Raw genomic sequence first — 27,940 nt, forward strand, 5'->3', positions numbered from 1 at the left:
TAAATTTAAATTTTCATGACCATATTTGGATCAGCATGAAAAATGCATTAAAATGAGTACAAACAAGACTAGTATTGGTTCAGTAGTTCTTAAGATAGCTCTTGATATTTTGAGAAAATATTTAAAAACTTCAACTTTTTCCGTTGAACCGCATGGCTAGCACGCAGAGCATAACAAAGGTTGGCTATTTGAAAACCTGGTAGTATTTTTGACTTTTTTGTTAAATGGTGACACCTAGATATACATTGTTTTATATTTGCGGACATTCAAGTATTCAAGTATATTTATTAAAAATCAACATATTGTGACCCGAAGGTCAAATTACATGTCAATGAACAGAGTAAAAGCAATCATTAAAATTGATATAAATATGAGTGAAAACAGTATATAAATATAAAATAACATAAAATGGCAAACACAATTAAATACGATAAATTCACACTATTATTGCACAATAAATAAATATAAAAGCTGAAATGTGCGTGCATGCAGGAAAACCCGAATAAACGGCGCGCTACTTGTTTAATACATCAACGAAATAGGGGATGGGGCTGTTTTTGAAGCGGGATGTTCTGAAACGCAGCTGGGAGTAGTGATGCGCATTGCAGAGATTTGCGAGCATGACTCGCCTGTCTGGTAGGGTGGAGATCATGGGTACGCGATGAGTTGGCAAGCCCTTCGGCAAACCTGCGACAATGGTTCTCTCTCCTATCAAACTGCACATTACCAGTTATTTGTTGCTGATTACTATCTTGATTTTATAAATGAAAACAAGATTAAAAACTGGATTGGACAAATACGATTATTCTTCCTTGTACTTTCATTGCACCAAAAAACTTAACTCTATTTTAACACTTATCTCACTATTCAAAGATCCGCGCCTAGCAATATGAATTTACTTGTAATTTTATTTTTCAGTTTTCACACGGATTTTAAGTCAACTTACCTTTGTTTCCATGAACGGAACACACCTAGAATTTTCTCCAGATTTGCATGATCATACGTCCTATGCTTTCATATCATTGAAAGCCTACATACAAAGAACGGTAAGCATTATGGTTTAAGATAACCCTAACTCCGCTGAGGCTTTTTGGAGGAGGGGAAGGAAAGAAAGACGTTTCTTGCTCTTGTAGCTTTTTGTGACTTTTGGTCACATTAGGGTTAAAAGTGTTTGGGATTTTCAAATAAATTGATCTAAGCAGCCCACAGTCACCGAGTTTAGTTTTTGCAAAGTTCAATACTCAATTTTGTTATTGTTAAAACACGTTTTCTGTATTAGTCAAACCGTGTATGTGTAAAAAAAAATGGAAATGTTAAAATGTTTTTACATTTCCTCAAATCTATCACTGTTGTTTACTAAGCTTGAAAAAACATTCATGGACATGGCTTACTACGAGGGCGTGGAGGTACATCAGTTCATGCAAGGCCATAATGGCGGAATAGGCGCCAAATTTTCCGTGATGTTTGCTGGTAATGTCACTACTCATATTGTTAACCAACATCTGATACAAAAGATTGACGGAAATGGCCAACTTCTTGACACAGCATTCAAGGTGTACATTGAAATGAGAGGTACGTACGTAACTTTATACCAAATTAGAACACGAAATCAGATGTTTCTGTTATCTATGTCTGAATACATCAGGATTCAAACGATCAAAAGTGAAGGTATGAATAAAAAGTACAGGTACAATAAATGTCGTCATGTATCATCTGTCAAAATAAAGCTGTTATATGATATTATTTTGTTCTTCAACGGCATAGGTCCAAGACCAGGAATGTGTCCGCCTACTGAAGGTATGCTTGGAGCATGCGTAGAAGATTGTATGAACGACATGGATTGTGAGGACAAACAGAAATGCTGTTCTAACGGGTGTGGCCATACATGTATGGAACCTAGGCCAATAAGTAAGTATTCTTCGAATAACTTGGTTAAAACTGAGAAATAGAGATCAAATTTGAGAATAGTCGCTATTCGTGAAGGAAAAAATGCCAAAACAGTCACCTACTCAATCCTTATATCATTCTTAATAACAGTAGTCATCTTATAACTTCAAACTACATTGTATTTTATAGCCACTAAACCTGGAATGTGTCCCGCTTCCGATGGGGCCTTTGGAATATGTGTAGAAGAGTGTACAAATGATATGGATTGTGAAGACGAGATGAAATGCTGCTCCAATGGCTGTGGTCATACTTGTGTTAATCCGATTCCAGGTAGGACTCCTATTATTCGCCAGTGTACTGATTTTAACCGTTGGTTTCCCGATTACTGACGGGATGCCTGTGCTTCTCGCGGGCCCCCGCTAGCTGAATAAACCGAAGCGATCACAAAAGCAGAGGATATATAAACTATAGGGATTATTACTACGCCGAATTACTATTTCATCATCTTATCCCTCCCATGCACACACCCCACAACAACGCCCACCCTCTGACCTGCATGTAATCGCCGTCACACGTGGACCATGAACAGAACTATGCCCGGGAACTATGCAAACGGGACGTATATCTTCCATTTCAAAAATCTAACTGTGGACGTGAAAATAAAATCGGGATTAATGCACCCATAAATAAACCCAAAACATTTCTCAAATTATATCAGATTTTCCCCGAAAATTGCTTGTATTATGCGCTAATTAGGTTCAACTGGTTTTTAATTTGTGCTTGCTCAAGTAGCATTTTGTGCAAATTTTATTACACAATTTGTTGCCGTTCTTTTTTTATGAGCATTTAAGTGCCTAAAACGCCATTTCCAGCCTTCTCTGATATTAATCTCCATAGACTTTACATGTAAAATGGAAAGGTCCATAAAAAAAGAACGGAAAGGTCCATAAAAAAGAACGGCAACATATTGTGTAATAATATTTGCACAAAATGCTAATTGAGCAAATACGTATGCAATGCACTAGTTTTCGTGAGGGGGCTATACAAAATATTTTTTTATGTATTGTACTTATGTATGGTCTTTTCAAAAATAAAATGTCCATCTGAAACATAGGTGCTCATGTCAATCAACTATGCTGCTCTGGTTTTAGGTTTGGTAGAAATTAGAAGTCAACTCACCTTTAATGCTGCGAATGGAACTCAGCTAGCGTTTTTTGAAGATTTGAATGATCATACGTCAGAATCGTACATGGTGTTGAGCCACACCGTACTTGAAACTGTAAGTATGTACTTGTAGATAATTTATACTTTTTTGTCGCCTTTTGGGGTTTGAGTGTTAACTCTCTTGACGCGGGTGTCGACAGACGACAATTTTTTTAAAATTCAAAAATGTAAATTTGCATGACCATATTTGGAATCAGCATGAAAAATGCATTAAAATGAGTACAAACAAGCCTAGTATTGATTCAGTAGTTCTTAAGATAGCTCTTGCTATTTTGAGAAAATATTTCAAAATTTCAACTTTTTCACTTGAAGCGCATGGCTAGCACGCAGAGCAAGCATTCAGGAAAAGCAGGAAGTTCTGTATCAATACATTGTTTTAAAATATGGTTTAAAACTGTGATGAAAGTATTTTATTTATGTGTTTCAATATCTTTTTTGTTTATTGAATTAAGCTTGAAATGACCTTCATGGACATGGCTTACTACGAAGGTGTAAGATTTCACGAGTTCATGCCTGGACATGATGGTGGACTAGGAGTTAAATTTTCCGTGATGTTTGCTGGTAATTCGTCAGTAACTGATCGCATGGTTAACCGGCATCTAGTGCAAAAGATCGACAAAGATGGAGAATTGCAAAAGATCGACGAAAATGACGAACTTGTTGGTACAACTATTGAGGTGACCTTTGGAATGAGGGGTATGTTGATCGTGCTAGTGCAATGCGTATGACGATAGCACAAAATGTTTAAAAAATATATCTTAAAGTTACTCGTGTCAAGATTCGATTCAAAACGTTGAGTTGTCTTAATTTTTTTATAGTCACATTCTGCAATGTTAAAAAACAGTCAGTTATAATTATACAAAATAATTAAAGAAGTCAAAGACACAACTTAGTCCATTTTATAGTGCATCATGGTAAGAGAAAAGAATTATTAATCGTTATGCCATCCATTTTTTGGTCATATAGCAAAATATTCAGAATCTGAATTTTGATCGTGCTTTAAATGAAAATTCAAAACATTAATGCAACAAATTAGGTCCAAAACCAGGAATGTGTCCGGCTACTGATGGCATGTTTGGTGCATGTGCAGAAGAGTGTATGGATGATATGGATTGTGAAGAAGAACAGAAATGCTGCTCGAATGGGTGTGGTCATACCTGTGTAGATCCTAGGCCAATGCGTAAGTACTTACATAGAATGTTAAATTTCTACAATAACTATTACATGGCCTGAACAGCATGAACATGCATTGCGCACACTAACCCTAACCAAAACAAAGAAAGAAGTTGTTTGCTCTGGGTGGGGTTCGAACCCGAGACCCCTCGCATGCCGAGCACTGGGTCGGCGACACTTTGCCACGGGTTTGGGCTTCGCTGGCCAGCGAAACCGTGCCTATATATCACTTAGGGCGATTGCATCATCATACCACGTGCGAACAGCGCATATATCAAGTAGTATTTCGTAGTACTCAGGCGTGTTAGGGTTAAACTTATGATGTGTCCAAAAACACAAAACATTCAGTCTTGCAGAAGTTGCGAAACAGGAATCCTTTAAACATGTTAAAGTGATGTACAGTACCCAATTAACAACACAAGTGAGAAAAGACGATTTAAAAACAGATTAACGTATAACACATTGTGCACTACTTTTGCTTTCAAATGAAATAAAATTGCCTTAAAAGATGACATCATCTTTACGATTATTCTTATAGCTCATAAGCCTGGCATGTGTCCTGCTACAGATGACATGTTAGGTACATGCGTAGAAGAGTGTATGAATGATATGGATTGCGATGAGGAACAGAAATGCTGCTCAAATGGGTGTGGCCATACCTGTATAGATCCTAGGCCAATGAGTAAGTGCTTAAAACAAAGGTTAAATGTTCCTTACATGGTCAGTGCTGGAGAAGCACACACTTCTTTTACTTTAAAATAGAAAATAATGGCCTTAAATGACGACATATCGTAACTCTGCTGCGATGATTGCTAAACTTATTTTTTGTACAGAAAAAAGTACAACATATGGTTAAAGCAAAAATGTAAACATATTTATTCACCAATCTTTGGCCCAGAACAAATGATAATGAGACAAATTAACAGGAATTATCAGAAACGATTAGGGTTATTACATAACTAATACATGTGTATTAATTCTGGTGTGTACTCAAGAGTTGTTAAAAATTGCTTAACCCACCCAAAATCTCCTTTAATATTGATCAATGTCAATGACATTACTACAGTAGGTGCACATCGGAATAAAGACATGATTTAAGTAAAAAGCTCAATTCGGCTGCAAAATGAGTTTATTTTTACGTTTATATTTATATACGTTCTTATAGCTCATAAACCCGGCATGTGTCCTGCTACTGATGGCATGTTAGGTGCATGCGTAGAAGAGTGTATGAACGATATGGAATGTGAAGAGGAACAGAAATGCTGCTCGAATGGGTGTGGTCATACCTGTGTAGATCCTAGGCCAATGAGTAAGTTTTAACATCCAATAAAATACACCAAATTATCATTAAGCAAACCTCTGACCCATATATTTAATCACTTTATTTTTTTCTATTTTTTCACAGAAATCAGAAGTCACCTGACCTTTAAAGCTATGAATGGAGACCCGCTAGAGTTTACTCAAGATTTATACGATAACACATCTGATTCTTTCATGGCGTTCAAAGCCATCATACTTAAAACGGTATGTACGATATTTTGTAAAGTCGGGTATTGGCTTGATGTTTGGAACTATGTTTTCCCGAAATATTTAATTTGGTACCAATTAACATTTCTAGATTGCTAACAAATAACATTACTTCAAAAGAGTCTACATTAGTCGTTTTTAATGCAGATGTTATCAGTACTTAGAGTATTGAAACATGGGTGTGAACTATTTCTTCTGTGTTTTGCTTATTTTCCATTTAGCTCGAAATGACTTTCATGGACATGCATAACTACAAAGGCATAAGAGTACATGAGTTCATGCCCGGGCATGATGGCGGAATTGGCGTCAAATTTTCCGTGATGTTTGCTGGTAATGCGTCAGTAACTACTCATACTGTTAAGCAGCATCTGATGCAAAAGATTGATAAAAGGGGGCAACTTGTTGGTACAACTATTATAGTGTCCGTTGGAATTAGGGGTATGTTGAGCACTAAGGCGATATCTCAAAATGTTAATAAACACCTCTTCAAGGTTACATGTGTCAGGGGTTGATTTAAAACGACGGGTTGTCTTTATTTTCCCTAAATTTGTATTCTGCTGTTAAAATACTTTATTAGTCCTATATAATGAGACAACTTTATACTGCTTATTCTATTGATTTTCATGCTTTAAGAGAAGAACAAATAATGGTAATGCTATCCCCTTATCGTCATAAATACTACATTTTTGCATCGTGATTTTAAATATTCATTCACAAATCAATATCCAACAACTTAGGTCCCAAACCAGGAATGTGTCCAGCTACTGATGGCATGTTTGGCGTATGTGTCGACGAGTGCATGGATGATATGGATTGTGAAGAGGAACAGAAATGCTGCTCAAATGGGTGTGGTCATACCTGTGTAGATCCTAGGCCAATGAGTAAGTACTAGCAGGTGGAATTTTGTTATAAATTTCTAAATGTTTACATTCACTGAAATAGTTAAACATGCAGTGCCACATCTTGGAAAAGTTCGAAACAGGAATCCCTTAAAGATGTTAAAGGGACCAGATCAAATGGATAAAAATATTTACATGATTTCAATGAGGCTGATAACAGATGACAAACTTCATTTTGACGTTTATTCTCAAAGCTCATAAACCTGGCATGTGCCCTGCTAATGATGGCATGTTAGGTACATGCGTAGAAGAGTGTATGAATGATATGGAATGTGAAGAGGAACAGAAATGCTGCTCGAATGGGTGTGGTCATACCTGTGTAGATCCTAGGCCAATGAGTAAGTAATACCATATTGAATTAAACACGCATTGCGCACATTAATGCTATGTGCAATCACACACATTCTTGTTAAAGGTGATAAATAGGAATCCTTTAAAATAAAATTCATGTGTACTAGATTGTGCACTAATTGTCGCTTCAAAATTAAACAAAATGGCATTAAAAATGAAATATATCATTTTGACGTTTATTCTCAAAGCTCATAAACCTGGCATGTGTCCGGCTACTGATGGCATGTTAGGTACATGCGTAGAAGAGTGTATGAATGATATGGATTGTGAAGAGGAACAGAAATGCTGCTCGAATGGGTGTGGTCATACCTGTGTAGATCCTAGGCCAACGAGTAAGTGCTTTTATATATTGGTTGGATTTCTTTATTACCCTTTATATGGCCGGAACTAAAAGTTCGATTTTGTTGAAGTTGCGAAATAGGAATCCTTTTAAACATGTCGAAGAGAAGAACCGTCATAAACAAAAATCCATTAATGATAATAGTGATTTAAATCAGACTTATGTATAACACATTGCGCACTACTTTAGCTGTAATATTAAATTCTTAATAGCCTTAACAGATGACATATCTTCACGTTTGCTCTTATAGCTCATAAACCTGGCATGTGCCCTGCCACCGATGGCATGTTAGGTGCATGCGTAGAAGAGTGTATGAATGATATGGACTGTGAAGAGGAACAGAAATGCTGCTCAAATGGGTGTGGTCATATCTGTGTAGATCCTAAGCCAATAAGTAAGTACTTAATACAAAGGTGAATATCTTTATTACCATTACCCTTTATATGGCCTGAACTGGATAAACATGCATTGCTGCGCACATTAAAATTACACACAACCTTCGATTTCGTTGAAAGTTGTGAAATAGGAATCCTTTAAGGGGGTACTACACCCATTGATTTTTTTTTGCATTTTTTTGCATTTTGTGAAGAAATTACAAAAAAAAATTGGACAAAGTGGTATGCAAAATGAAGGGGCAAATCTTCTAGTTTTATTGGTGGCATCGGTATCAACGTAGCTTACATGCTTTTAAAAGTAGAAGCCAAAAGGTGATACATCACTAATGATATAATTCACTTCATTTGGAAAGCTTACTATCAACGGATTTCGTTAAAATTTTGGATATGTGTTGCTAACACGTTAGGGAAATAAAGTTGATATGTAAAATGGGAATAAGTGGTTCCTGATTTCTTTTATGACTTCATGAACTTGGTGCTCCACAACTATCAAAAAAGGAACTGCTTATAATGCTTCTATTTTCAATATTGAGCTATATTTTGTATTTTTAACTTGCGACATTATATCACTGAAACTTAATTAAGCCACAGGTAACAGGTTACCACAACCATACTACAGCAATGTTGAAAAAAATTATATTTCTTGTCACCTATACCACCATATTGGGTAGTTTTCCGTAAGCTTAACTTTTGTGATTTTGGTAGCTATTTTATATTTATTTGTGAAATCCATCTCAACTAGGCATTCTAAATTGTACTCACCATTTACATCCCAAGGTATATTAGTATATCCACCTTGCACTTCTCGATATATATCCAGTTAAAGACAGAACCGTATCAAGTAAAACCACAAATTATAAAACTGATTTTTAAAACAGCCCTTGCTTTTAACATATTATGCACTGCTTTAACCTTGAAAATGAAATACCATATAGCCTTAAAAGATGACACACCATCTTTACGTTTATTCGCGTAGCTCATAAACCTGGTAAGTGTCCGGCTAATGATGGCATGTTAGGTACATGCGTAGAAGAGTGTATGAATGATATGGACTGTAAAGAGGAACAGAAATGCTGCTCGAATGGGTGTGGTCATACCTGTGTAGATCCTAGGCCAACGAGTAAGTGCTTTTATACATAGGTTGGATTTCTTCATTACCCTTTACATGGCCTGAACTAGATAAACATGCATTGCGCGGATTGAAGTTGGATGTGCCCACACACAACCATCGGTCTTGTTGAAGTTGCGGAATAGGAATAATTTAAACATGTTGAACATGTTGATTTGAATGTATTTATTACCCATTACCCTTTACTTGGCCTAAAATGGATAAACTTGCATTTCGCGCAATAAAGTTATGATGTGTCCAAACACACACAACCTTTGGTCTTTTTGAAGTCACGAAAGTTGAAACCTTTCAGCAAGTCGAAGAGAAGACCAATATCAACTAAAAGCCTAAAATGATAAAATGAAAGAAAATTGACTTAAAATATGAAATAATTCATATTTATGCTATTTCTTATAGCTCATAAACCCGGCATGTGTCCTGCAGCTATTGATGGCATGTTAGGTACATGTGTAGAAGAATGCCTGACTGATATGGATTGTGAAGAGGAACAGAAATGCTGCTCAAATGGGTGTGGTCATATCTGTGTAGATCCAAGGCCGATGAGTAAGTAATACCATATTGAATTGAACACGCATTGCGCACATTAATGCTATGTGCAATCACACACATTCTTGTTAAAGGTGCTAAATAGGATCCTTTAAAACAAAATTCACGTGTAAACAGATTGTGTACTAATTTTCGCTTTAAAATGAAACACAATGTCATTAAAAATGAAATATATCATCTTGACGTTTATTCGTACAGCTCATAAACCTGGCATGTGTCCGGCTACTGATGGCATGTTAGGTGCATGTGTAGAAGAGTGTATGAATGATATGGATTGCGAAGAGGAGCAGAAATGCTGCTCGAATGGGTGTGGTCATACCTGTGTAGATCCTAGACCAATGAGTAAGTACTAACATATTGAATTAAACACGCATTGCGCACATTACTGTTATGTGCAATCATCCACATTCTTGTTAAAGGTGCGAAATAGGAATCCTTTAAAACAAAATTCACGTGTACCAGATTAAGCACTAATTTTCGCTTCAAAATTGAACACAATGACATTAAAAATGAAATATATCATATTGACGTTTATTCGTACAGCTCATAAGCCTGGCATGTGTCCTGCTACTGATGGCATGTTAGGTACATGTGTAGAAGAGTGTATGAATGATATGGATTGCGAAGAGAAACAGAAATGCTGCTCGAATGGGTGTGGTCATATCTGTGTAGATCCTAGGCCAATGAGTAAGTTTTAGCATAAGTGTAATTTCTTATTACCGTTTGCCTGCCATGAACTAGATAAATGGCAATGCGCATATAACAAACACAATCTTCGGTCTTGTTGAAGTTGCAAAACGGATAAACATGTTGAAGAGCAGACGCGTATGAAAAAAACAAACAAACAAACAAACACACAAAAAGAAAACAAACAGGCAAATGATCTAACTGATTTTGAGCAGACTTACAACACACTGTGAACATATTGTAAACTTTAGTTTAAAAGTAAGATATTTTACATTATTTTAATGTTTATTTCTAATAGCTCATAAACCTGGCATGTGTCCTGCTATTGATGGCATGTTAGGTGCATGTGTAGAAGAGTGTATGAATGATATGGACTGTGAAGACAAAGATAAATGCTGCTCGAATGGGTGTGGTCATACGTGTATCAGTCCTATGCCAATGCGTAAGTTTTCACGTCAGGGTAAAATGTTGAATAACAGCTATATATTTATAGCCATGAAAGATGACACACATCCTGCGTTTATTCTTTTAGATCAAAAACCTGGAAGGTGTCCCGCTCCTGACGGAATGCTAGGCGCATGCGTAGAAGAATGTATGACGGATATGGACTGTGAAGAGGAACAGAAATGCTGCTCCAATGGGTGTGGTCATACTTGTGCCAACCCTATGCCAATGAGTAAGATATACTATGCTTATTAAACACGCAATAGTATTTGATATTTTATGGAAATTGAGCGATGAGTTTGCACAAACCGAAATAATATGTAAAGGTTACAACGCCGATTGCAACTTTCTTTCCTTCAACTCTTTGTGTATATATTTCTTTTGTTGCAGATGGAATTAACATATCGAAGAACAATCTACGTGATAAAATATCTAATTTCTTTCTAACAAACTTTTTCATGTATGATACTTCTGATCCATATTATATATATTAAGCCACTTTATTCTTATTTTTTAGTGTTCATTGAAATCAAGAGTCACCTGACCTTCAAAGCTAGGAATGGATCCCAGCTAGAGTTCACTAAAGATTTGTATGATAACACATCCGATTCTTTCATGTCGTTGAAAGCCATCATACTTAAAATGGTAAGCATGATGAAATGCTATAAATGATTGAACAATCTTTTCTCATCATGAGCATATTGAATACCTGGAATACATTACAAATAATGCGAATAATAATTTGTTAGTAACTACCACTGTTAGCCAATAATGTTACATTAGTAATTATTAAGACGTTTATGAATACAAATATCAGTGCAGTGTGCAAAAATTAATTGTGTTTTTATATTTCTATTTTATATAGCTCGAAATGACGTTCATGGACATGCATTACTACAAAGGCGTAAGAGTACATCAGTTCATGCCCGGGCATGATGGTGGAATAAATGTCAAATTTTCAGTGATGTTTGCGGGTAATTCGTCAGTAACTATGCATACTGTAAGCCAGCATCTGATGCAAAAGATCGATGACCAAGGACAACTTGTTGGTACTGGTTTTAAAGTGAATATCGGAATGAGAGGTAAGTTTAAAGACGTGTTCAAAAATAAATTTAAGAACTGAAGCAAAAGTCTTCTACTGAATATTTCGTCTTCTATTAAAGGTCAGTTAATTAAATCGTTATTTTGGATAATTTCAAAGAGATTTAACCTTACGAGGGAAAATATAAATATTTCTCCGACTCAAAAATGTGAATTCTAAAATTGCCATTCAGGACCCAAACCAGGAATGTGTGCGACTACTGATGGCATGTTTGGCATATGTGTAGAAGAATGTCTAACTGATATGGATTGCGAAGAGGAACAGAAATGCTGCTCGAATGGGTGTGGCCATACCTGTGTAGATCCTATACCAATGAGTAAGTTCTAAAAGGTGGAATTTTGTTATTAATTCCTAAGCGTTTACATTCACTAAAATAGTTAAACCTGCAATGCGCACATCTTGGTAAAGTTTCGGAAAAGGAATCCCTTACATATGGTAAAGGGAACAACCAGATCAAAAGGACGAAAAAATTGTTAACATAATTTTAAGCATGCTGATAACTTGAATACTTAATAGCGGTAAAAGATGACAAACATCCTCTTAACCTTTATTCTTATAGCGCACAAACCGGGAATGTGTCCGGCTACAGATGGTATGATTGGAGCATGCGTAGAAGAGTGTATGAATGATATGGATTGTGAAGATAAAGAGAAATGCTGCTCGAATGGGTGTGGTCATATGTGTATCAGTCCTATGCCAATGCGTAAGTTTTAACGTCAGGGTAAAATGTTCATTAACTTTGTAAAGCTCATTTCTGTTGGGCTAATTTGACCTTTGATGGGCACATCAAAGTAAAAGAGTGTGATTTAGCTTATATTTATAGCCTTGAAAAATGACAAACATCCTGCGTTTATTCTTTTAGCTCAAAAACCTGGAAGGTGTCCTGCTCCTGACGGAATGCTAGGCGCATGCGTAGAAGAATGTATGAATGATATGGACTGTGAAGAGGAACAGAAATGCTGCTCCAATGGGTGTGGTCATACTTGTGCCAACCCTATGGCAATGAGTAAGGAATACTATGCTTATTCAGAACCAATGCATTGACACGCAATAGTATTTGATGCTTGCGAAACTGATAATCCAACATTCATATGTTATGCAAATTGAGCTATGAGTTTGCACAAACCAAAATAATATGTGAAGGTTACAACGCCGATTGCAACGTTCTTTCTTTCAACTCTTTGTGTATATATTTCTGTTATTGCAGATAGAATTAACATATCGAAGAACAATCTACGAGATAAAATAAACGTAAACAAAATATATCTAATTTATTTCAAACAGACTTTTTCATGTATGATACTTCTGATCCATTTATTTTTAGTGTTTATTGAAATCAAGAGTCACCTGATCTTCAAAGCTACGAATGGAACCCAGCTAGAGTTTACTAAAGATTTGTATGATAACACATCCGATTCTTTCATTTCGTTGAAAACCATCATACTTAAAACGGTAAGCATGATGAAATGTTTGAAATGATTTTATGAACATTCTTTTCCCATTTTGAGCATATTGAGTATCTGGAATACATTACAAATAATAATACAAATAATAATTTGTTAGTAACTACCACTGTTAGCCAATAATGTTACATTAGTAATTATTAAGACGTTTATGAATACAAATATCAGTGCAGTGTGCAAAAATTAATTGTGTTTTTATATTTCTATTTTATATAGCTCGAAATGACGTTCATGGACATGCATTACTACAAAGGCGTAAGAGTACATCAGTTCATGCCCGGGCATGATGGTGGAATAAATGTCAAATTTTCAGTGATGTTTGCGGGTAATTCGTCAGTAACTATGCATACTGTAAGCCAGCATCTGATGCAAAAGATCGATGACCAAGGACAACTTGTTGGTACTGGTTTTAAAGTGAATATCGGAATGAGAGGTAAGTTTAAAGACGTGTTCAAAAATAAATTTAAGAACTGAAGCAAAAGTCTTCTACTGAATATTTCGTCTTCTATTAAAGGTCAGTTAATTAAATCGTTATTTTGGATAATTTCAAAGAGATTTAACCTTACGAGGGAAAATATAAATATTTCTCCGACTCAAAAATGTGAATTCTAAAATTGCCATTCAGGACCCAAACCAGGAATGTGTCCGACTACTGATGGCATGTTTGGCATATGTGTAGAAGAATGTCTAACTGATATGGATTGCGAAGAGGAACAGAAATGCTGCTCGAATGGGTGTGGCCATACCTGTGTAGATCCTATACCAATGAGTAAGTTCTAACAGGTGGAATTTTGTTATTAATTCCTAAGCGTTTACATTCACTAAAATAGTTAAACCTGCAATGCGCACATCTTGGTAAAGTTTCGGAAAAGGAATCCCTTACATATGGTAAAGGGAACAACCAGATCAAAAGGACGAAAAAATTGTTAACATAATTTTAAGCATGCTGATAACTTGAATACTTAATAGCGGTAAAAGATGACAAACATCCTCTTAACCTTTATTCTTATAGCGCACAAACCGGGAATGTGTCCGGCTACAGATGGTATGATTGGAGCATGCGTAGAAGAGTGTATGAATGATATGGATTGTGAAGATAAAGAGAAATGCTGCTCGAATGGGTGTGGTCATATGTGTATCAGTCCTATGCCAATGCGTAAGTTTTAACGTCAGGGTAAAATGTTCATTAACTTTGTAAAGCTCATTTCTGTTGGGCTAATTTGACCTTTGATGGGCACATCAAAGTAAAAGAGTGTGATTTAGCTTATATTTATAGCCTTGAAAAATGACAAACATCCTGCGTTTATTCTTTTAGCTCAAAAACCTGGAAGGTGTCCTGCTCCTGACGGAATGCTAGGCGCATGCGTAGAAGAATGTATGAATGATATGGACTGTGAAGAGGAACAGAAATGCTGCTCCAATGGGTGTGGTCATACTTGTGCCAACCCTATGGCAATGAGTAAGGAATACTATGCTTATTCAGAACCAATGCATTGACACGCAATAGTATTTGATGCTTGCGAAACTGATAATCCAACATTCATATGTTATGCAAATTGAGCTATGAGTTTGCACAAACCAAAATAATATGTGAAGGTTACAACGCCGATTGCAACGTTCTTTCTTTCAACTCTTTGTGTATATATTTCTGTTATTGCAGATAGAATTAACATATCGAAGAACAATCTACGAGATAAAATAAACGTAAACAAAATATATCTAATTTATTTCAAACAGACTTTTTCATGTATGATACTTCTGATCCATTTATTTTTAGTGTTTATTGAAATCAAGAGTCACCTGATCTTCAAAGCTACGAATGGAACCCAGCTAGAGTTTACTAAAGATTTGTATGATAACACATCCGATTCTTTCATTTCGTTGAAAACCATCATACTTAAAACGGTAAGCATGATGAAATGTTTGAAATGATTTTATGAACATTCTTTTCCCATTTTGAGCATATTGAGTATCTGGAATACATTACAAATAATAATACAAATAACAATTTGTTCGTAACTACCATTGCTAGCCAATAATGTTACATTAGTAAGGTATTATTAAGACATTTATGAATGCAAATATCAGTGCAGTGTGCAAAAATTAATTGTGTTGTCATTTGTGTTATATTTCTATTTTATATAGCTCGAAATGACGTTCATGGACATGCACTACTACAAAGGCGTAAGAGTACATCAGTTCATGCCTGGCCATGATGGTGGAATAAATGTCAAATTTTCCGTGATGTTTGCCAGTAATTCGTCAGTAACTATGCATACTGTAAACCAGCATCTGATGCAAAAGATCGATGACAAAGGACAACTTGGTACTGACTTTATAGTGAATATTGGAATGAGAGGTAAGTTTAAAACACGTGTTCAAACATAAATTTAACTAACTAAAGCAAGAATCTCCTACTGAATATTTTGTCTTTTATTAAAAGTCAGTTAATTAAATGGTAATTTTGAATAATATCAAAGAGATTCAACCTTAAAAGGGAAAATATAAATATTCCTCCGACTCAAAAATGTGAATTCTAAAATTGCCATTCACCAATTCAGGACCCAAACCAGGAATGTGTCCGACTACTGATGGCATGTTTGGCATATGTGTAGAAGAATGCCTAACTGATATGGATTGCGAAGAGGAACAGAAATGCTGCTCGAATGGGTGTGGTCATACCTGTGTAGATCCTAGGCCAATGAGTAAGTTCTAACTTAGGTTGAAATCTTCTACAACTTTGCAAAAGGACATTTGTACTGATTAATGTAACGCACATAGACATACGGGCATAGACAATTTATAAAGTATGGCCCTGTAGGTAATACACGACCATGCATCAATTTTAAAGGTATAACTGCATCAAATACTACCACTAATTAACTTTTCAGATGTTAATTTCGATGGTTACTGCTTCTCATTCTTCATTTTTTACCTTTTAAAATGAAAACATAATAAAAAGGAAAGAATCGTATTAAATGCAGCACATTCACATATTACAAACATAAAATTTATATCGAGCAGGATGATAACCTAATCACCATACTTAATAGCTATAAAAAATAAACTTTCCTTACGTTTATTCCTTTAGTTCATAAACCTGGAATGTGTCCGTCAGCTGGTGGCATGTTAGGCGCATGCATAGAAGAATGTATGAATGATATGGATTGTGAAGGGGATCATAAATGCTGCTCGAATGGGTGTGGTCATACCTGTGTAGATCCTAGGCCAATGAGTAAGTTCTGCGTGTGTACCTCTATGGAGGGAGAAAACAGATGAAAATACAACTTGAATAAACTAATCCATCAACGAATTACGACAAACACTTTTTGAGAGTTGTAAATTGCTAGTATATGGCAATTTGTGAGTTTTTAGCGGGTTCGCGGTCGGATAAGAACTGTCAAGCTTTCGTCAGGAGTAGCTCTGACTTCTTCAGGACATCAAAACCTTTTATATTAGCAGATAGGCGAGATCTGCTTGTTCTCTGTTGACAAGGGGCAGTCTTCAGTGAGCGGCTCCTTTCAGAGCCACCAGTAGTCAAGGGGCGGTCTACGTGTCTCATTCTTAGGTACTTTGTCCTGAAGAAGTCAGAGCTACTCCTGACGAAAGCTTAACAGTTCTAAACTTGTCCGACGGCGAACCCGCTAAAAACCCACTAATTGTTATGAATTCCCGTCGTAAAAGCCTATCCCACATTTGCTAGTCTATGCATGCAATAAGCCTATATGTTTCGCATATGTCTACAGCTATGTTTGATCAAACATGATTTTTATTTTCAGTGCTCATTACAATCAAGTCTCACCTGACCTTTAAAGCTATGAATGGAACCCAGCTAGTGTTTACTCAAGATTTGTATGATAACACATCCGATTCTTTCATGTCGTTGAAAGCCATCATACTTAAAACGGTAAGCATGATGGAATGTTGTAAATGATTGAAAATTCTTCTCTTATCTTGAGCATGTTGAGTAGCTGGAACACATTACAAATAATAATTTGTTATCAACTACCATTATGATTTCTCGCATATAATGTTAAGTTACTTTTAAAAGTATTGGGAGGACGGGTAATGTAGTGGTCTTCTCACTCGCCTCTCATCACTACGGCCCGGGTTCAATTCGCCGCGGTGCCACATGAGAGTTTGTTACCATGGAACCTCTTCCCATATCCCTGTCCCGTAAAGTCCGGTTGGCATCCCTTGAATTTAGTAGCCTCTGAGTACTATTGAGCTTTGCCTGGCTTCGTATTAAGACGTTTTTTACAAATGCAAATATTGTCAATGCATAATTAAAATAGTGCTTTTAATGTCTTTATGTTTCTATTTTACATAGCTTGAAATGACGTTCATGGACATGCACTACTACAAAGGGGTAAGAGTACATCAGTTCATGCCTGGCCATGATGGTGGAATAAATGTCAAATTTTCCGTGATGTTTGCCGGTAATTCGTCAGTAACTATTCATACTGTTAACCAGCATCTGATGCAAAAGATCGATGACAAAGGACATCTTGTTGGTACTGACTTTAAAGTGAATATTGGAATGAGAGGTAAGTATATTGTGTACCAGGTTTAGCTGCTTGTAAATAGTAAACTATTGTAATGTTCTGTTGAAGTACAAATGCAAATGCAGATAAATAGCAACATTTATTCCAGTCGATGATGAAGATTAACAATGGCAACCATTAACATTATCACAAGTTAAATCACGTCAAATAAATACAGTATAACTGTGACTTCCGCAACCATATGAGATTAAGATTAGAATCCAAGGATTTTGGATAAGTTTGGTAAACGATAATGTCGAGTTTAGCATTAGGGTTAGGTTATGATTATGGTACAATTCGTCGTCCGTATTCCATAGTGGCGTATAGTGGGGCGCCGCGAATAAACAACTTTTCGAGAAAATCGGGTTTGAAGAAATGCCAATTTAAAATCGAGTTGTGTAAATCGGACATTCATTATATTTTGTAAATGATGTGAAATTTCTGTAGTAAACTAAATAGATTTTATTGTTATATATTTTTCAAAAGAAATAAATACATACTATTGCTGGCAAACTGACAATAAAACTATACGTCACTATGGAAAACGAACAAAACGCAATACCCTAACCTTACGTTAACCGTACGCCACCTCGGTCGCCGTGTAATCCCTATGGCGTTACTTTTCGTCGTTCGTATTCCATAGTGGCGTATAGGTCCGATACGCGTACGCCACTATGACATACGATGTTTTTCATTTTTGCCGATATTTTATAATTATAAAATGTGTATAAAAAGTGGCGTATGGTCAATACGCCACTATGGAATACAAAAAATGTCACTTTGTAACTATACGCCAAATTTAATTAATTAATTACTAATTAATTAGCTAATTATGACTGATGAGACTTAGAAAAAATGAAAGAGAACATCATTAAAAACATATGTGCCAATTTTCAACAAAATGACCAAAAATCACTATACGCCACTATGGAATACAGCCGACGAATTGTTGACCATTGTTTGAAAAATTGGGCACAAATTATATTTTTTATATTATCCTTAGGTCCAAAACCAGGAATATGTCCGGCTACAGATGGCATTATTGGAGCATGCGTAGAAGAGTGCATGAATGACATGGAGTGCGAAGATAAACAGAAATGCTGCTCCAATGGGTGTGGTCATTCATGCATGGAACCTATTGCAATGAGTAAGAAATATGTTTATATTTCACATGACTATGATGCGACAAAATATTAATAAAGATAAAAATAAAACTTTATCCAAAACTAACTGTTATACAAAGGTTACTGCCTCTCTTATTCCCCCAAATCGGGCAAAGTAATTCGAATTTTCGGGGTATTATAGCACATGCTGAGACTTGATTTGAATTAGTGACAGAGTAAACTTTATTTTTATTATTTAGAGTTTACCCACATTAAGACGCAGCTTACATTTGAGGCAATGAACGGAACAACGATAGAATTTCCCAGCGATTTATATGATAACACATCTAATTCCTTCATGGCTTGGAAAGATGTGCTGCAGCCTGTGGTAAGTATGCAATTACAAATCCAATTACCGATTGAATAGTGTTTTGTTTTTTTAAGCACAAAAATGTTGTGAGGGTGTTTGATTGTCATTTTTGATTTGGTGTGTTAGGGATGAGTGTTGGGGGTGTTTGTGGGCAATTTATGAAGTGTGTTACGGTGTGCTTATGGTGGTATTGGGGGGGGGGGGTGCGTTTACGTCGTCAGGCAAACGAGGACCTACATAAGGACACAAATGACAAATGAGGACACACGGGGACCGTTGACGTCCTCGGTCTATTAAATATATCCAGGATATCGCAAATAAAAATTAAAACGGGTCCACCTATGGGTGGTATAGGACGGGTCATGGTTGGAGTGTGGTGGTGGTTGGGGGTGGGGTGGGTGTGTGTGTGAGGTCCACGGTATGTCGATTAAGAACGGGTGTGTGAGTCCTCGGTTAGATAGTATTAAATCATATGCAAAATGAGGTCCGAGTTTTCATGCCTACGCGAGTGGGTGTGTGTTTTGTATTTACGTTGTGTAGGGGTATATTTGTAGGGAGGTGTTTGGAGCTGTATGAGTACTAAAACATAGCAAATTTAAAAAACATAAGTCCATTTTGATGCTCTTCAATCAAACTTAGGAAAACATTACCCTTAAGCTGAATGTACATAACAACAGACGATGTTTTACTTTTAACTTTTAAATATCTGTTGCTATAATTTGGAACGTTCTTTGTTTTGGCATTTCCTCAGCCTGCTACGCTAATTGACTAAGTCATTTTATGTAATTTTGAGAACAAAGAACGAAATGTGGTTAATCTTGCATCAGTTACGTAATCACCATAATTATTTCGGATTACCCTTTCATTTGTATCATTATCATTTGTTCTTGTGCAAAGATTGATGAATAAATATGTTTAAATGCATGCTTACACCAATTTTTGTATTTTGTTCTTAAAATTACAAAATATGACTTAAGCAAAAAGCGTAGCAGGCTGACGATTTATAGTTTATAGTACCTACTTTGTCCTGATTTATTTTTCATGCAGCTTGAGCTCATTTTTATGGATATGTATGACTACCAGAAAGTACGAATCACGAGTTTCATGCCTGGATACCGTGGCGGTATCAGTGCCAGATTCACTGTATATTTCAATGAGCATTCTTCAGTAACAACACCTACTGTCAATAGACATTTGAGGAGTATGATTACTGAGAATGGTCAGCTTATTGGGACAGTGTTTATTGTGACAACAAGAACCAAACGTGAGTATTAACGGTCATACAGACTTGTATCCTTTTGATTTGACTTACAAGTCAAGTCAATCAATCAATCAATCAATCAATCAAATCAAATTTATTTCCATGTCATATTACAAACATAAACATTATAGGCCTATATGTAAGTCAGTACATTGGTTAAATTATATTATATTAATGAAGAATGAGACAAAAATAGTACAAGTTATTTTTTATCATGACATGGAGGAGCCGTTCGTAAGGCCAAAAGGCCAGCAGTGAACGACCCCCTTACTTACGCTACGTTACGTTACGTTACATTACCTTACATTACATTATAAATTAATTCTGCAACAAACACGAGAAAAAAGATAATACCTTAAGCCTAATAAAGAGTGATATCACTGATTATAATCAACCAATCAACTGAAAATGCAATATTATAAACATGAAAATAAAAAGCATGGACCCGCGAAAAATACTAAGTACTTTCCCTGACTATTTTAATAGTCAGGGAAAGTACTTAAAAATCTAGTAAGACATGATAATAGCATATCTAAAGTGTGATTTGAACATATTAAGAGATTTGAGTTTTGGCATCAGAAGAAAGTTTATTCCAATGAATAGGGCCAGTGGTTCTGACACCTTTGGATGAAAAAGTGGTTTTATTTCTAACCAGTTGGTAATTATTGATATATCTAGTGCTGGCATTATGAATGTTTTGCATTAGATTGAAATAGCTACTGAATATAGATGGAAGCATTCCCATGGAATACTTACACATAAATACACATAGATAAAATTTGTACATGTCCTGTATTTTAAAGAGCTTGAGATCTTTAAAAGAGGACTGGAATGAGATCTGTAGTGAGACAATGTTATATTTCTTACTGCTCTTTTTGAAGTTTAAATACTTTGTCTAGATAAATATTATGAGAGTTACCCCAAGCCAAAATACCGTAAGAAATATAAGGTTGTATTAAAGAGTTATAAATACATAAAAGATTACTTTTGGACACAAAATATTTAAGCTTATTTAGAACACCGATGGTACAGGAAATGGTATTCGAAATAGCTTCAACATGGTGTTTAAAAGATAGGTTTTCGTCAATAATTATTCCTAGAAATTTAGTCTTGTTTACTCTAGACAAGCAAATTCCCTTTAGAATCACGTTAATATTGGTTTTGAATTTAAAGGTCTTCTGTGGAGTGCCCATGATCATGTAATTTGTTTTAACCGCGTTTACGGAGAGCTTGTTGGCTTTAAACCAATTTGTAACTTTCATTAATTCATTGTTTACAATTTGATGCTAGCCAGGTCCTCATGTGCGAATAGAATTGTTGTATCGTCCGCAAACAAGACAAAATTTAAGATAGAAGAAGTGTTGATGATATCATTAACATATTTCATTTCATTTCATTTCATTTCATATTTATTGAAAATAACATCGTGGCAAATTGCCAAATTGCGTCACTTTTTACAATATTTAAACATCAAAAAATTATTTACTATATAGTAAGAAAAGGAGTGGCCCTAATATTGAGCCTTGAGGTACTCCGCAAGATATGCTCTTAACACTTGATTTACAACAATTATAATACACATATTGAGCTCTGTCACTTAAATAGCTTTTGAACCAATCTAATACGATTCCTCTAAAACCATAATGTTCCAGTTTATGTAGTAGGATGTTATGATTTATGGTATCAAAAGCTTTTGATAGGTCTAAGTAAATACCCAATGTTGTTTTCTTATTATCAACTGCTCTGTAAATATTCTCCACTAGTTCAATAATTGCCATCTCAGTTGAATAACCTGATCTAAAACCAAATTGCTTGCTATTTAAAATCTTATATTTATCCATAAATGATAGGCATCTGTTGAATATGATACGTTCTAAAATTTTAGACAAACATGGTAAAATTGAAACAGGCCGATAGTTCGAATATGATTCCCTATCGCCCTTTTTGAAAATATGAACGACTTTAGCCAATTTTAAGTCCTTTGGAACAGTACCTGTAATAGTAGATAAATTAAATATCTTGGTAAGAGGTAAGCATACTTCATTGGCTATCCTTTTAATTAATAGGTTGCTAAGGCCATCATGACCAGGGCTTTTGTTAGAATCCAATTTACCAATTATTTTCAAAATTTCGTTTTCAGATATAGGGGACATGAACAAATTACAAGGCAGTGGATTCGATAAGAATTCATGATAGTTCAGGCCTCCATTATCCATTTCGGATGCCAATTTTGGACCGATATTCACAAAAAATCATTACAGTCATTTGAAATTGTTTGACTATCAGTGCAATAATTACCAGTATTAGTTTTAAATTTAGACTGATTCTGCATTCGCCTGTTACGTCCTAAAATTTCATTAATATTTCTCCAAGTGAGTTTCATATTGTTCCTGGATTGATGAAATTTGTGTTCGTAATATGTCCGTTTTGAGTTACGAATTAAATTATGCAGCTTGTTTCTATAGGATTTAAACTTTTGTAGGTTTTCGTCAGTAGGAGAATGTTTATAAATTTTATAAAGCATATTCTTATTATTCATGCATTTTAATAAGCCTCTTGATATCCATGGAGAGAGTGGGTCTGATTTATTGCTTATTTTATTTCTCCTTAATGGGATACACTCATCCAATGTATCATTCAGTATTGATACAAACCTATTGTAATCATCTTGAAACAAATTCATCAATGACAGCCAATACAAACTGCTGTATCCTACTGCAGAGGTCACTCCACGCCTTTATTGTACAACCAAGATTCACAAAGAGGGCAACCCAGTTCGCCCCATTGTAGATTACACTGGATCAATAGCATACCAAACTTCTAAGGCACTCGGTGAAATCCTTGCCCCAATGGTTGGAAAACGGAGCACCATGTTGTGAATTCCCGCCAATTAGCGGAGGATCTAGCAGGGTTTTCATCGAAGAGGGGACATCTTTAATTCACACGATGTCGTGTCCTTATTTACCAACACCCCGATTGACAAGACACTTAGTATCATCAAGAACCGCCTGTCAGATGACAAGACATTGAAGAACAGAACTAATTTGAACGTTGATGACATAATGGAGTTACTGGAGTTTGTGTTAACGACAACATACTTTTCGTTCAGGGGGACTATATACAAACAAAAGTTCGGAGCCGCCATGGGGAGCCCATGTAGTGCAATCATCGCCAACATATTCATGGAATGGCTCGAACAAGAAGCTATTGCCACAGCACCCATGGAGTGTAAGCCTAAGATGTGGAAGAGATATGTTGACGACATCCTGGAAATCATCAAAAAAGGGACTACGCAACAACTCACGGAACATCTCAACACAGTCGACCCCACTAAGAACATCAAGTTCACGCACGAAGAGGAAGAAAACAACCAGATACCGTTCCTTGACACCCTCATTATCAGGAAGGACGATGGATCTGTGAAACTGTTAATCTACAGGAAAAAGACTCACACAGATCAATATCTGAACTTTTCGTCGCAGCACCCACTCCATCAAAAAAATAGGGGTGGTTAGAACCTTACTTAACAGGATGGAAAACATTGTCACTGAGGAGGAGGACAAACAAGAGGAAGAAAACAAAATAAGATCAGCGTTAGCGCAGTGTGGCTACCCTAAATGGTCCATCGATAAGGCAAAACAACAAATTCAAAATAAACAGACTAAGGTGAGCAGGAATAGTAAAGACAGTGCGGATCGGTGCAAAGGAATGGTTGTCATTCCCTATGTGCAAGGAGTCTCTGAAAGGTTGCAAAGATCTTTCAAAAGTATGGTATCAGCACGGCCATGAAGCCCCACAACACCCTCAAGAGATTGCTTGTGCATCCTAAGGACAAGATCGACTCCTCACAATCCTGCGACTGTGTATACGAAATCCCTTGCCAAACTTGTAATAAATCATATATCGGCGAGAAAGGGAGAAAATTCCAAACAAGACTGAATGAGCACAGAAAAGACACTGAAAAAATCAAAGATGTTAAATATACCAGAGCAAAAAGAAAAGAATCCGTCACTGAACAGCATAAGTCGGCCATCACCGACCATGTAGCACAGGAGAACCACGTCATTGACTGGGAGGGGGCAAAGATTCTCGAAAAGGACTCAAATAAACACACAAGATGGATACGCGAGGCATTATGGATCAGAAAGAGGGGGCAGGAGACGCTAAATCGCGATGAAGGTGTATATTCTCTAAATCACATATTTGATCCACTGCTAAGAACTGTGCACCCTAGGGATGAGAAGTCTCGCGGGAAAACCAGTGGATCATCGCATTACTGAAGAAGTCTTCCGACCAGGAAGACGAAACTGTCTAAGTGAGTAGAATTTCATTGGATTTGACTACATAATCAAAAACTTTACTATTGTAATCATCATTAACATTTTGGTCATGCAAAACTTCAGACCAATTCACTTCTGCAAGCTTTTCTTTTAAATGATTTACATTGCTATTTGTGAAATTTCGTTTGTATGAATGAGTTATAACACCCGCTTTTTTATTTTTATTTTATTTTTGTTGAAATAACTGTTGGAAAATGATCACTAATATCAGTTACCAAAATGCCAGAAGAAACATCATACTTGTTAGTCAAAATATTATCAATAAGAGTTGCACTGTGCTCAGTTATTCTTGTAGGTTTCGTAATAGTTGGTAACAAAGCATGGGATAAGATCATATTCAGATAGTCATGAGTTGGTCTATGGTCCTCGTCTTTGAGTAAATCAATGTTAAAGTCTCCCATGTATCCTTTTTTTTCTGACATGATCTTATCAATTATTGGATTTATGTCGTCAATAGAAAGGTCAATATGCGTGTGAGCTCTGTAAATAACCCCAACTAATATATTTTTCTGATTGACTCTTTCAATTTCTATAAAGCAAGATTCATAATTTAATGTACCTTTGTTTAAGTCTGTTCTTGATTTATAATTTACCTTATTGGATATGTATAATCCCACTCCACCTTTACCACGGTTTATTCTATTGGTGTATTCAAAATCATAGCCAGGTAAACTAGTATTTATTAGGCTTTGATTTTAAATGCGTTTCAGATAGTCCAATAACAGTAAAATGATGATTTATTTGTTTCAAGCATTCGTTAAATTTATCAAAGTTTTTGCTCATGCTCCTGATGTTCAAATTCATAATCGAGAAATTGTCATTTGAAAGTAGATTTGTTTCCATTAGCTGACGAGGTGTCAGATAATTGCATTGGAATGGTGTATTCATTTCGTTCACGTCACTGCTTATTTGGTATTTAAGTGGATTAAAGACCATCTTATCATATTTTTCTAACAATACATCAAGGCTGCTTTCAATATTTTTTTCGTGGTTGTTACTTTCGGGGTCCAAATTACTAAATGCATTCTCAATATCATCATTTGCTGAAATATCACTATCAACATAACTAGAATTTTGACGCACGGTGTTACTACGATTTGGCATAATGCGGTATAGGCCTAATACATGATACGTTACCAAAAAGCAGAACAAAACAAAACAAATCAATAAAAGAAAAAAAAATTAAACTACATCATGATGCAGTCATGTCTACAGTAGAATTCATCTCGACCTTTGCAGGACTTAACCCCATTAAAAGCTATTAAACCAAGATAACACTCATTGAAACAGCTCAACTGATTAAATCGGATCTTCTCTGGTTGTGCACAAGTGACTGTTTTCATGTGCGATATCGCAATAAAGCTGGTATTCATAGCTTCAGTTGGGTAACGATTATAAAGGAAACGAAAGGAAACAATGTTATGTGTGGCTTTGTTCACGAAATCAGACAATGGCGTGCTTTTTGTAAACCAGCATTCTTGAAAATGAGCAACATAATGATTTTTGACTTAACACGGTTTGGAAATAATTTCTTCATATTTTTGGTGTTATCTGTCGTTTACATGTCCTTCCTAAAACACAAAAGTACGACCCTCTCCAAACACCTAAATTAGCTAAAAATTTAGGACATGTTACAAAACTATATTGTCTAGAATTTTAGAAGAGTACTTTTAATATTGGCCGGTTATTTTTCACACAGCGACGTTAACTAGGCAATGTACTATTACCTATAACATTAACTAAAACACCAAAGTACGAATATTTCCAAACATCTAAATTAGCTAAAATTTAGGACATGTTAAAAACTATATTTTCTAGAACTATAGAAGAGTACTTTTAATATTGGCCGGTTATTTTTCACACAGCGACTTTAACTAGTCATATCCCCATACTGTTAACGTAGGGCTATTTGTAAAGCTCACGCGTCAATGGGAAAGAGCACTGTGTATTGTGTATAGGAAAACGGACAGTAACTGCAGTATGTACGATAATTATAGCACTGGCGCTGCAAAATGAATATTTGTTAGAAGTATAAACGTTATCCGCCTCCACCAACACAAAAAAATTAACGTAACTTTTGGACAGATACAATTTTATTTGAAACCACACTCCAAAAATGGACAAAAATAAATCCTAACATAATCCGACTATCAAGAGCCATAGACAGGCCGGTATTTTTTTTTTTTAAATAAATAAATAAATAAATAAATAAAGATGAAAATAAACACTGCCCGACGAGATGATAGCTCTCCTGATGATCACAAGGGCTGAACATAGCCTAAACGTGAATAAATAATATTTGAATTTAATTTAACAGGCTAAACGGTTACATTTCTGACACATTTTTCCGATAATCAATCAAATGAATCATCACCAACAATAGTTTGAAAATCGGACTGTAAAAAACCTCATACATGTACATGATAATAACGACATTTGCATAATACTTGATGACAGTTACACGTAATATAAGTAGATACATTTGTAAATTGACTTGAGAATAATGGTCTCAGACAAAGCATCGACTCAGATTAAAATGACCAATCCAATCGACCAATTTTTATACGTAAATGGCCGGGCAGATGAGATCCTACAGAATGATCAATCATCGATAATTAGCAGAGTAATTTGATGTGCATAATCATGATAATGTACTCAAGATATATTCGATAGCACTCAACAATAGGTACAATAGAAATTCACGTCAGCGAACGATCATGTGAGACCATGCGTGGATATAATAAGATGAACAAGCATGCTGCACGATATGTTTAGGGTGTGTGTGTGTACATTGTGTGTGCATAACGACAGACACTAAGGAATAATATTCCTATATTTTGTTCGCATTCTCAAGCCGTTATGCAGACACTTTCAGTGTTGACAGTAACAGGGTAAAGAGGATATGTGCTAACAAAAAACCATGTACCAATTTATATTTTTCAGTAAAGTGGAAATCATTAGAAAACAAAATCAAAATCACCTGAATAGGACAGATCACACAAACTAGTTATACTGTATATACATCACATCAATTTAGCTAATTTGACTATAGTTAATTTAAGTCCGAGGATTAAGTTCAGATTCTTGCTGAGCTTTAAGTTCACACAACACTTCTATGCCATTATACTGGGGCTATTCCCACTTGTGTCTGCATC

The 27,940-nt window shown here is 35.7% G+C and overlaps 2 protein-coding genes across 2 annotated transcripts; both read left to right on the top strand.

Annotated features, from left to right (window-relative positions):
• The first annotated feature begins 23,588 nt into the window (after positions 1-23,588).
• On the top strand, positions 23,589-23,960 carry LOC140140701 (uncharacterized). Its single transcript, XM_072162458.1, has one exon. The coding sequence runs from the start codon at positions 23,589-23,591 to the stop codon at positions 23,958-23,960; it is 372 nt and encodes a 123-aa protein (XP_072018559.1).
• Positions 23,961-24,230: 270 nt separating this feature from the next.
• Positions 24,231-24,725, top strand: LOC140140702 (uncharacterized). Its single transcript, XM_072162459.1, has one exon. It carries the CDS (start codon positions 24,231-24,233, stop codon positions 24,723-24,725), a length of 495 nt encoding a protein of 164 aa, XP_072018560.1.
• Positions 24,726-27,940: the final 3,215 nt, after the last annotated feature.

Source organism: Amphiura filiformis, chromosome 19 (assembly GCF_039555335.1).
Source record: "Amphiura filiformis chromosome 19, Afil_fr2py, whole genome shotgun sequence".
Lineage (NCBI taxonomy): Eukaryota > Metazoa > Echinodermata > Ophiuroidea > Amphilepidida > Amphiuridae > Amphiura > Amphiura filiformis.

Excerpts from the sequence above, each read along its gene's own strand:
- LOC140140702 (XM_072162459.1), top strand. The coding sequence starts at position 24,231 with ATGAAGCCCCACAACACCCTCAAGAGATTGCTTGTGCATCCTAAGGAC.
- LOC140140701 (XM_072162458.1), top strand. The coding sequence starts at position 23,589 with ATGGGGAGCCCATGTAGTGCAATCATCGCCAACATATTCATGGAATGG.